The 12396-nt window shown below is 39.3% G+C and overlaps 1 protein-coding gene across 7 annotated transcripts in view; it reads left to right on the forward strand.

The window, feature by feature from the left end:
• The window catches only part of pcm1 (pericentriolar material 1), a 206423-nt gene that overhangs the window by 47341 nt on the left and 146686 nt on the right, over nucleotides 1-12396 (forward strand). For all 7 annotated transcript variants that reach the window (XM_051928278.1, XM_051928280.1, XM_051928282.1 and 4 more), the window contains exons 5-6: nucleotides 6283-6453; nucleotides 11507-11620. In XM_051928278.1, the coding sequence (XP_051784238.1) occupies nucleotides 6283-6453; nucleotides 11507-11620 (285 nt within the window). The remainder of the gene's footprint in view (nucleotides 1-6282; nucleotides 6454-11506; nucleotides 11621-12396) is intronic.

The raw sequence follows: 12396 nt of genomic DNA on the forward strand, positions 1-12396 counted from the left end.
CAAGTCAAGGAATCATTAAGCATACAAAATTGTATTCAGATTTTTGATTCATCAAAGTAGCCACCTTTTGCTGATATTTTGCCAGTTACTCTGTGCAAGTCATCAACTGTTCCCCCAGCGAAAGAACCCCAGACTGTATCACACTTCCTCCTTCATGTTTGACAGTTGTGCCGCACACTGAGGAGCCATCGTTTCACAACTCGACGGCATATAAATACCCTCCGTGATGAACTGAACATTTCAAATTTTGATTCATCTGTCCATAAGTCTTTCTTTCAGTGTGCAGTAGTCCACAGACAGTATTTTAAGGCACTGTTTTGTCCTTTAAGGAATGGCTTTCTTACTGCCACTTGCCCTGTCAAATCTGCAGCACAAAGTCTCCTCATCACAGTAGAAACCGAGACTTGCTTTTTTCTTCCACTGTTAAGCTGTGCTTTTGAAGCTTGTCATGCAAGCTGGTGACCCTCGGGCATTTGTCTTCTTATTGGGTTGTGACTTTGAGTCTGCCTGATCTCTTCCTATCAGAGTTTGTTCCAGTTATCAATTGCCTTTGGATTGTGTAGGACACCATTCTCACTGACACTTTGATTTTTTTGTAATTTCTCTAAATGAAAGGCCTACACTTTTAAGAGTAGTGAAGTTCGGTCTCATTTCATTTGTTAATCGCCATTTTCTTGCCGTTATCACTGGAATTTATATCTTTCTGTAGTGTAGTATTGTCCAAGAAGTACTTCAGAGAGTGTAGTAACACTGTTCCAGCTCTGCTTTAAGACAGACCGAGAGTTTTTAAGTAATCAACAGCAGTCGGGACACCTGTGCAAATTGTGTGGTTCAACTTGCAAGGCTTAATTTACTTTACTGAAGAACATCTGTAGGTTGTAACCTAATAGTTGATCCCTGAAGATGGCCCATTTGTAATATTCTAAAGTTTGTTTTTTTTCTTTCAGCTTTTGCTAACCTAAACTTTAAATGTAAACCTCTGGTAGTTTACTGTTTACCTTTTCACCATTTTTAGTCATTCATACCTTATTAAATTTGAAGAAAAACAGAGGAGTTCTAAAACTTTCGGCAATTAGTGTATGTATGTTTTTAAGGCTTTTGTTTTCATATGTGGACTGATGTCATTTGAGGACTGGTTGTGTGCTGTCTGTGAGCTTTGGTAATACTTACATTGCAGAGATTGTAAATGGTACTTGAAGCTTTTCAGTACAATTGCTATACTTTTTGTGAAAGTTTAAAAAAAAACAAAAAAAAACATACAAACTATAAATGCATATGATTCAAAGATGAAAGTTTCTATATCTAGAAATTTCATAATTCCTTTTTCAAATCTTAAACTGGTACAAACCTTTATCTAAATCCATCATAAACTATGTATATTAGATTTACATTTGGTGTAAGTAGTTGATGGAGTTTAATCTAGACCAGTGTTTCCTGACCTTTTTGAGCCACAGCACATATTTCACATTAGAAAAATCACAAGGCATACCACCAAACAAAAATGTCACAAAAAGTATATTTATTGAAATGTATTGAAAATCTAGTCTCAATTTACTTACTCAGTGTGAAACCTGGACCTGTTTAGTTGAACACAAAGCTGATATTCTTGCAGGAAGTGAAGAAAGACACACACAAAGATCTTCCTCAACAGCTTTGAGTCTCTCTCTTTTTTTACGTCTTTATAGCAGTTATGCTTGAAAAGCCCACCTCGCATAGATAGGTTGTGGAGAAGGGAGCAGAACTGAAATAGCTTTGTTTGCCAGAATGGGGAACTCCTTGGCAACAGTCAGCCAAAAACTGTCCAAAAGTAGATCAGCAAAGCCCAGTTTTAGACCACAATTTTGTCTCCGTTCAGTTATTTCTTCCTGTTCCTGCAAAGTCATGTCCTTTCCAACTGCATTTGAGCTGTATGGGTTCCTAACCCAGTCAAGGCAATCAGTGGAAAGTGAAGGGAAATAACATGACAACTTCTGCTTAAGACTTTGCAGATGTTTACCTGTTGTCTCACACAGTGCAGCACTGTGGACACCCTGCCATTTCTGGGTGTGTGGGAACATGGTAAGGTTGGCACTTTGGACATGTTGTTTCCAGAGCTGCACCTTTGAAAAAAATCCCTTTATTTTATCTGTACTTATGAGCTGGTCGTTCAGATGTTGAAAAATATCTGCCATATATGCCAGTCTTGCACACCACTTGTCAGTTGAGAGCAACTTTGTGTCATCACACTTCTGATTTGTCAAAAACACTTTAAGTTCCTCCCGCAGCTCATACACACGGGCTAAAACTTTGCCACGGGACAGCCACTGGACCTCCGTGTGGAGCAATAACACTTTATGTTGCGCTCCCATTTCCTCACACAGTGTTGCAAAAATGCGACTTTTTAAAGATCTCGTCTTCACAAAGTTTATCATGCGCACAACATCTTTCAGTACAGCAGCTAGGCCTGCCGGCAATGTCTTGGCAACGAGTGTTTCCTGGTGCATAAAACAATATGTTGCAATGACATCTGGATGTTGCTCTTTCACTCTGTTTACAAATCCTTCGGTGTGCCCGAGCATGGCAGCTGCTCCATCGGTGCAAAATTTAACGCAGTTTTGCCACTTCAATCTTCCTTGTTCAAGGTACTCTGACACAACTCGAAAAATTTCTTCTCCTGTTGTTCTTTATGGCAATTCCTTACAAAACAAAGTTTTTCTGATGATGTCTCCATGTACAAAGTGCACATTTGCCATAAGTTGTGCATGTCCACTAATCTCCGTAGATTCATTGATTTGCAATGCAAATTTGCCACTAATGCGCAACCTTTCCAGAACTATCTTTTCAATGTCGGCAGACATGTCTTCAATACGTCTGGAAATTGTATTATTTGAGAGAGGGACTTGGGATATTTCTTTAACAGTGCCAGGGCCGATCATCTCTTTTAAGATAATTTTGCAGGCAGGCAGTATTAATGTCTCTGCTACGGTGTGTGGCTGTTTTGATTTAGCGATGAGTTCAGCAACTTGGTAGCTAGCTTTAAGTGCTTTCTCACTCATCTTGATGGTTTTCCTTATTAACACTGCCTGTTTCTCAGTCTGTTCACGCAGTTAAACAAAATAGTCTGTGTTCTTGTTTTGAAGTGATGGGTGTTTTGTCTGGAGATGGCATTTAAGTTTACTTGGAACCATGGCACCATGACAATTTTTCCCTGCACACCAGGCATAGCGGAATTGGCTCGGTTGGTTCCCCAGTATAAGTGAATCCAAAGGCAAGATAACTTTTATTGTATTGTCTTGAGCTCACCTTTTTTGCTTTCTTCTGACCACTACTCATGCTAGGACCTTCATCTGGGTGGGAATTTTCTCCAGGACCCAGGTCAGATTGACTACTTTTTCTTTTCAGATATTTATCATTCGCTATTACCTGTGGCATTGTCTCACTCGCAGCATGACTACGTACTTTTTCTCCATCTCACTAGTTTAATATTGTTTTTTTTATCAGTATGCTGCTCCTGAAGTATGCGATGGTCCCCTTGGGGATTAACTCTTTTAGGGCGGATGTCGACTTTTGTCGACAGGAGGGGTTGAAGGCGGATGTCGACAGGGATAGAGGGCGACAATCAGCTGTTAATGGCGACAAAACTCGGTGTCACGTCACAGGCATTCCCTCCGCTTGGAGGAATGCTAGACTCGTTGACTCGGCAACTAATCCTTGCGTGTGCGTGAGTTGCGAAATGTAAACAATGGCAAGATGGCATCGACATGTCACAAGGGAGCGAAGCGAGTGCAGAAAAGAAAACACTTGGCAGACAATATTTTGCGCAGTATCGCGGAGTCGGACTCTGATTTTTCAGAATCGGATTTTATTGACAGTGATCAGGAGATCGGACAAGAGAGTGAGAAGCTGGCATCAGCTGATCGGACACCAGCCGATGCCGCGCCAGCTGATCCGCTGCCAGATGAGTGCATTCGCGTAGCCGATGCATCTACGGCAAGGTTCGCGTGGAAGGAATACACAGACATTGATCCGTAGGAGCCGAACTAGCTACCGGACTTCACAAGACGGCATGGCTTGCTGTTGGACACGACAGATCACACGCTGCTGGACTACTTCAGGCTGCTCTCTCCTGATGCTGCTTTTCAGCTACTGTCAGACGAGACAAACAGGTAGGCAGAGAAATTTTTTGAATCGCGGGCTGCGCTTGCATCACATTCTCGTTTTTCAAAGTGGAAACCCACAACAAAAGACGAGATGAAGCGCGCTGTGGCATTACAAATAGAGATGAGACAGAACTGGTGATATAACTTAAGGGAGCATTGGTCCAAACGTGCTTTGTCCCCTGGTGGCTTTGGACAGGTTATGCAGTGTGATGATAGGTACGTGCTCCTGCAAAGTTTAATTCACTTCTGTAATACACAGAAGCAAATCCCATGGGGTGAGCCAGGCTATAACGTCATGCATAAAGTTCAGCCCCTGCTTGACATTGTGGAACCAACATAGAAACAATTTTATCAGCCTGGCTGTGATTTGTCTGTGCATGAATCTATGATAAAATAAAAGGGACACCTTTTTTCTGCAAATATATGCCAGACAAGCCCACAAAGTATGGCATAAAGGATTTTGTACTGGCAGAAGCAAACACTGGTTTCTGCCTGAAAGTAATTACATATACAGGAAAGTATTTCTTTCAAAGAGAGAACTGTCCCTTGACAAGTCAGGTTGTGCTGGAGCTGCTTCAGGGCTATGAACATTTGGGTCATGTTGTGTACATTTGGACAATTTTTATACATGCCCAGAATTGTTCATGGAGCTACAGAGCAGAGGAATTGGATCTTGTGGCACAGTGAGGGTGAACAGTTGAAGCCAGACAGGCTGAAGATGAAAAGAGGTGACAATACGGTTTTTATGCGGGCGGATATCTTGGTGGCTGTGGCATGGCACGATGGCAAACGGGTGACTTGTCTCTCTACAGTACACACTAACAATATATGTGAGAAAGTGCAGCAACAGACTTTTGAAAAGTAGGCACCAAAGCAACACGTATTGTAAGCAGTGCAATGTGGCAATGACTGAAATTGGCTGCTTTGAGCGAGATCAGACTTTGCAGGACTTTGCTGTGTAAAATGCATGTGATATGTATGTGAAATCATAGAGTATGCAGGCTCATACAACATGCAGGACAGTAACATTTGTCAAAAGGAAATATTTTTTGTTGATTTCAATTGCTTTGTGTTCTTTTTTTTTTTAAAAAGTTAGTTTTTTAAAAAATATTCAGCCCTGGGAGAAAAGAAACAAAAAAAATTAGCCCTAAAAGAGTTAATAAAGTCTCTCTCTCTCTCTCTCTCTCTCTCTCTCTCTCTTCCCCACCCCCCACCCCCTTTCCGGTTGGCAACCCACTTAATTGGAGCAAGAAGTTGTACTGCCCTCTAGTGAGAGGCAGAACAAACAGGAAGCCTTAGAGTAAATAGGTTCAAATAACTCTGAAATGCATGATCATTATTTGTTACTTATTTTTGTTACAGAAGTTTCATAAAGAAAATTTTAATTTGAGTTTGAATGTTGATTTCTTTTTGTCAGTGTTGTACCTACAACGTTGTTCACAATTTAGTTTATACAGGTTTATGTCCGTGAGAGCGCAGAGCTATATAGATGGACAGATAAGAAGAGCAAGATGCCACAATTCTGAAAGGCGTCAGTTTGATATGTGAAGATATGTTCTTAAGCACTGTCCTAAACTTTTTTTGCACAACTCTTGCAAACCTCATCTAAAATCACAAACACGTTTACTTAGTTTAACTCATAATTTTGTTTTGAAATATCCTTTTTTAATTAAAATCCTCTATAATGTAATTACTTGGATTGTTGCCCAGGGAAGTATTTTCAATTTAACCAAACCATCCTTAATGAATATATTTATTTTCAGTTATGACAAAATATTACAGTCGAGTTTGACCAGTTTTGGAAAGCTTTCTTTTTTTTCCTCAAGGTCTTAATCTTTCTTTTAGTGTACCTGGAAGGGCAGGTTGAGTTCCTAATGTTTCTAAGAGCAGTGTGCTTTATAATAGTTCCAATTCCTCCCTTTTGTCCTTCTTTCTATTGACCAATCAGGTGTGTTCCATTACATTTCTAAGTAGAACACAGCTTACTCAAAGATGTTTGTATTAATTGTATTACTGAAATTGCAATTAAATAGTTGGGTCATTTACTATCAAACCAAAGTGAACTCATTCAAAAGTTAAACAGTGCAGAAATAGTTCATATCTCTCAACAAATTAATAATTAAAATATTGTTTTTGCATTTAGATTGTTAGCCGTCTTATCCAGATCCGGGAATATATTGCAAAAGCCAGCTCAATGCGTGATGACCTTGTGGAAAAAAATGAAATTTCAGCTAATGTGGAGCGACTTTCCCATCTCATCGATGATCTTAAAGAGCAAGAGAAGGCCTACCTGAAACTGCTACAAAAGATGTTGGTGAGCAAGTAAATATTCTTTATGCCCTCTGGCTTGACTAGATTTGTACTAAAATGAGGACTTGTTTTTTGCACTATGGTAATGCAGCAATAAGTGTTTATGAATTGTGTTGCAACAGTGCAAGGGCTTGTATAGTGTTAATACAGACTTCTTCAGATCTATTGGTTTTAAAATGGGGGCAGTAGACCTTCATAAATTTGGTATTTGCTAAAGTGAATGCATTCTTGGAAAACTTAGGGTTGATTAGACCAAATGTTCATAAAATGCATCATAGAAAGGAGTATAATTCCCTTTGGCTGAAAATATATACACTTATCTCCCAAAAATGAATTGGTGGCATTGCAGCAGAAGAATATTGCTTTTCTTGTGCTTTATTTATGTGCTGATTTTTCTTAAGTAGCAATCTTCTTTCATTATGCTGCATCCACATCACTAATAGGTTTCTATACACCATTTTACCATTATTGTTATTCAGGTTATTCAGTAAATGGTTAACAAGAATATTTCACGAGATTAATTATTATATTGGGGTTGGTAAAGGTGTAACAGTAGGAGGTTTATAGTTAGATTTTGAGGGAATGTCGGTCTGTGGAGACCTCATTGCCGTGATAAAACCAGTTTCATACAAACTGCATTGTTTCCTGGGATTGTATTAGTGAGACAGTGTGAGCAAATATGTTGGCATATTTTGGGAAGTTGTACATTCCAGTAGTGAAATTCTCAGGATGGTACTATATATTTACATTCCTTTTCAAATTTATGTAAGCAATGGCCATAGTGACAATTTGGGTATATTGTGAGCTTACAGGGCTTGGTAAGCAGTAGACAAAGATTACTGAGGAGATAGCTACATTAATTCAACCTAAATTTTATATGGCTATGGAGCAAACTATTGGTGACATTGTGGTAAGTAAACTAATTGCCTTAAACATCAAATGTAATGTTCTTCTAAGGTCAATGTTTTGTCTTTGTAAAAGATTAAAATAATTTATCAACTGTATATTTTTGTTCTCCGTTTTTAAAAATTTTACAAATTTCTCAAGTTGTGTAGATCTTTTTTGTAAAATGCACACACCTCAAGTTTTGCTGTTGCCATTTATGCTCATGCTGTTGATGCCTGATTGATATCCATACATTTTTGTTTCAGTGTCTATACATAAATGTTTGCAATGAAGGAAGAGATGTAGACAATGAAAATATGATCGCTTTCATTTTACACTGCTCATTTACCTTGTAAATCATTACGTTTATCTGCCGTGCAATAAAGTATGTTTTAATTTAGATACTGCAAAAAATCAAAGCAACTCTGTGCAAAGGTGATTGAAAACCACAAGTGAGGTGAACGATAAAGGAAAATATCCAAGCTACTGGATTATCTTTTCATTTAGAAATGGAAATAGTATGGCACAGCTGTATACAGTAATCCCTCCTCCATCGCGGGGGTTGCGTTCCAGAGCCACCCGCGAAATAAGAAAATCCGCGAAGTAGAAACCATATGTTTATATGGTTATTTTTATATTGTCATGCTTGGGTCACAGATTTGCGCAGAAACACAGGAGGTTGTAGAGAGACAGGAACGTTATTCAAACACTGCAAACAAACATTTGTCTCTTTTTCAAAAGTTTAAACTGTGCTCCATGACAAAACAGAGATGACAGTTCTGTCTCACAAAAGAATGCAAACATATCTTCCTCTTCAAAGGAGCAAACAAATCAATAGGGCTGTTTGGCTTGTAAGTATGCGAAGCACCGAGGCACAAAGCTGTTGAAGGCGGCAGCTCACACCCCCTCCGTCAGGAGCAGAGAGAGAGAGAGAGATAGAGAGAGACAGATAAAAAAATCAATACGTGCCCTTTGAGCTTTTAAGTATGCGAAGCACCGTGCAGCATACTTAAAAGCTGCACACAGAAGGTAGCAACGTGAAGATAATCTTTCAGCATTTTTAGACGAGCGTCCGTATCGTCTAGGTGTGCGAACAGCCCCCCTGCTCACACCCCCTACGTCAGGATCACAGATAGTCAGCGCAAGAGAGAGAGAAAGAAAAGTAAGTTGGGTAGCTTCTCAGCCATCTGCCAATAGCGTCCCTTGTATGAAATCAACTGGGCAAACCAACTGAGGAAGCATGTACCAGAAATTAAAAGACCCATTGTCCTCAGAAACCCGCGAAGCAGCGAAAAATCCGCGATATATATTTAAAGATGCTTACATATAAAATCCGCGATGGAGTGAAGCCGCGAAAGGCGAAGCGCGATATAGCGAGAGATTACTGTATATACATATTAATGAGTATAATTTAAACCATGTTAGCTGTTATTTTAGAGTTAATGTGACGGTTTGTGTAAGGACGTCTCACTTTATCCTTACTTCCACTGTATCTGATGCTTTGTAGCATATACCTCACATAAAAGGTGAATCTACTGTATATACAGTGAGGAACATAAGTATTTGAACACCCTGTAATTTTGCAAGTTGTCCCACTTAGAAATCATGGAGGGGTCTAAAATTCACATTGTAGGTGCATTCCCACTGTGAGAGACAGAATGTAAAAAAACATTTCAGGAAATCGCATTGTATGATTTGTACAGAATTTATTTGTATTGCACTGCTGCACATAAGTATTTGAACACTTGGCAATCAGCAAGAATTCTGGCTCCCAAAGACCTGTTACTCTGCCTTTAAGAAGTCCACCTCTACTCCACTTAGTAATTTTAATTAGTAGCACCTGTCTGAGGTCTTTAAAGACACCTGTCCTCCCCACAGTCAGTCAGACTCCAACTACTACCATGGGCAAGACCACAGAGCTGTCAAAAGACACCAGAGACAAAATTGTGGACCTCCACAAGGCTGGAAAGGGCTATGGGGCAATTGCCAAGCAGCTTGGTGAAAATAGATCAACTGTTGGAGCAATTGTCAGAAAATGGAAGAGGCTAAAGACGACTGTCAGTCTCCCTCGGACTGGGGCTCCATGGAAGATCTCGCCTCGTGGGGTATTCCAGATGATAAGAAAGGTGAGGAATCAGCCCAGAACTACATGGGAGGAGCTGGTCAATGACATGAAGAGAACTGGGACCACAGTTTCAAAGGTCACTGTTGGTAGAACACTATGCCCTTATGGTTTCAAATCACGCGTTGCCCGGAAGGTTCCCCTGCTCAAGTCATCACATGTCCAGGCCCGTCTGAAGTTTGCCAGTGACCATCTGGATGATCCAGAGGAGGCATGGGAGAAAGTCATGTGGTCAGATGAGACCAAAATAGAACTTTTTGGTCTAAACTTCACTCGCCGTGTTTGGAGGAAAAAGGAGGAAGAGTTGCATCCCAAGAACACCATCCCTACTGTGAAGAATGGGGGTGGAAACATCATGCTTTGGGGGTGCTTTTGTGCGAAGGGGACAGGAAGACTGCATTGTATTAAGGAGAGGATGAATGGGGCCATGTATTGTGAGATTTTGAGCAACAACCTCCTTCCCTCAGTCAGAGCACTGAAGATGGGTCGTGGCTGGGTCTTCCAACATGACAATGACCCGAAGCACACAGCCAGGATAACCAAGGAGTGGCTCCATAAGAAGCATATCAAGGTTCTGGAGTGGCCTAGCCAGTCTCCAGACCTAAATCCAATCGAAAATCTTTGGAGGGATCTGAAACTCTGTGTTGCTCAGCGCCAGCCCTGGAACCTGACAGATCTAGAGGAGATCTATGTGGAGGAGTGGGCCAAAATCCCTGTTGTTGTGTGTGTGCAAACCTGGTCAAAAACTACGGGAAACGTTTGACCTCTGTAATTGCAAACAAAGGCTTTTGTACCAAATATTAACACTGATTTTCTCCGGTGTTCAAATACTTACGTGCAGAAGTGCAATACAAATAAATTCTGTACAAATCATACAATGTGATGTCCTGAATTTTTTTTTTTTTTTTACATTCTGTCACTCACAGTGAGAATGTACCTACAATGTGAATTTCAGACCCCTCCATGATTTCTAAGTGGGAGAACTTGCAAAATCGCAGGGTGTTCAAATACTTACAGTATGTTCCTCACTGTATAAATAACAAGTATACACATGCAAATAAGTACACACAATGACAATGTAAACAACATGCAACACATAATTTAATTTCCTTCTAATTCTTGGGGCAAAAAACTAGGCACTGGTTAAAGAGTTTTCTGATGTTTATTGTTCAAAATATGAGTGAAATACTTAATTTTGTTTGATAAGCTTTTCATTAACCAATAGTTACAACTTGGATCTCAGTTTTTACCTTTCTGACCCCTTACCATATCAAAAGAATCAGTTTGAAGGGTTTTGTTTAAACAAAAAAATCAGAAAATTATTTTTTCTTACTCGTTATTTAAAGTTAATAGCCGTAAGAATTAAACTTCAATGCTGGAAGTATCCTGTAATCAGAGATTTCACATTTATACAAATTCTAATCAGTTTTTATATGTCTTCAAATGAATATTTACCGTATATACTTGAGTATAAGCTGACCCGAATATAAGCCGAGGTACCTAATTTTACCTACAAAAACTGGAAAAACTTATTGACTCGAGTATAAGCCTAGGGAGGGAAATGCAGCAGCTACTGATAAGTTTCAATAATCAAAATAAATACGAAAAAAATTACCGTACATTAATTGATCATCAGTAGGTTAAATGTTTTTGAGTATTTATTTCAAAGAAAAACAGTAAACTAGCTCTGTAAGTGGAGAAGAGGGTCAACAAAAACAATATATGGTGTATCGATCTCTCTCTCCCTCTCCCTCCCTCACACGCTCTCTCTCTCGCGCCGTCTCTCTAGCTCGCTGCACCGAAAGGGAAACTGGCTTGTACGTATACCGGGGGGCAGCGGGACCTGACTCGAATATAAGCCGAGGGTGACAATTTTCAGCACATTTTGGGTGCTGAAAAACTTGGCTTATATTTGAGTATATACGGTAGTTGAAAGAAATAAAAAAAGTAAAATGCTTTTTCCTGTTTATTTTCCTCTTTTTTTCTAATTAAACAAAGATGACTGTACATCTTTTCTGTTTTTAATTCTTATGTAATTGTGTGTTTACAGGCCAGAGAGAATGAAGATGAGGTGCGCACCATTGATTCTTTTGTAGGATCTGGATCTGTAGCAGAGAGCACCTCTCTAAATATAGAGGTTCAGTCAGAAGCTTCAGTTGCCACGGTAAGCTGTGTAAAGTATGTTTAATAGTGTTTACAACCAATTGCCCTGAAATTTCATGCACAACACTGAACAGGAAAAGTGTTAGAAAGTATTCGGATGAATGGGTAAATAAAGATTAAAAAGACTTGCTTTGTCTATGTCTTAAAAAGTTAAAAATGCAAAAAAAAATTTTGTTGATGTGGTTTTGAGTATATTTTTTTAATATTTCTTAAAAGTCTTTGTACAATTTATATTTTTCTATATTTATTAATTCCAGGTATTTATTAAAGTATGATTAGATATTTTGAAGTTAAACTATGTATAAACTATATACAGTGGGGCGAAAAAGTATTTAGTCAGCCACCAATTGTGCAAGTTCTCCCACTTAAAAAGATGAGAGAGGCCTATAATTTTCATCATAGGTTTACCTCAACTATGAGAGACAAAATGAGAAAAAAAATCCAGAAAATCACATTGTCTGATTTTCAAGAATTTATTTGCAGATTGTGGTGGAAAATAAGTATTTGGTCACCTACAAACAAGCAAGATTTCTGGCTCTCACAGACTTGTAACTTCTTCTGTAAGAGGCTCCTCTGTCCTCCACTCATTACCTGTATTAATGGCACCTGTTTGAACTCGTTATCAATATAAAAGACACCTGTCCACAATCTCAAACAGTCACACTCCAAACTCCACTATGGCCAAGACCAAAGAGCTGTCAAAGGACACCAGAAACAAAATTGTAGACCTGCACCAGGCTGGGAAGACTGAATCTGCAATAGGTAAGCAGCTTGGTG

This window comes from Erpetoichthys calabaricus, chromosome 5 (assembly GCF_900747795.2).
Source record: "Erpetoichthys calabaricus chromosome 5, fErpCal1.3, whole genome shotgun sequence".
Taxonomy (NCBI): domain Eukaryota; kingdom Metazoa; phylum Chordata; class Cladistia; order Polypteriformes; family Polypteridae; genus Erpetoichthys; species Erpetoichthys calabaricus.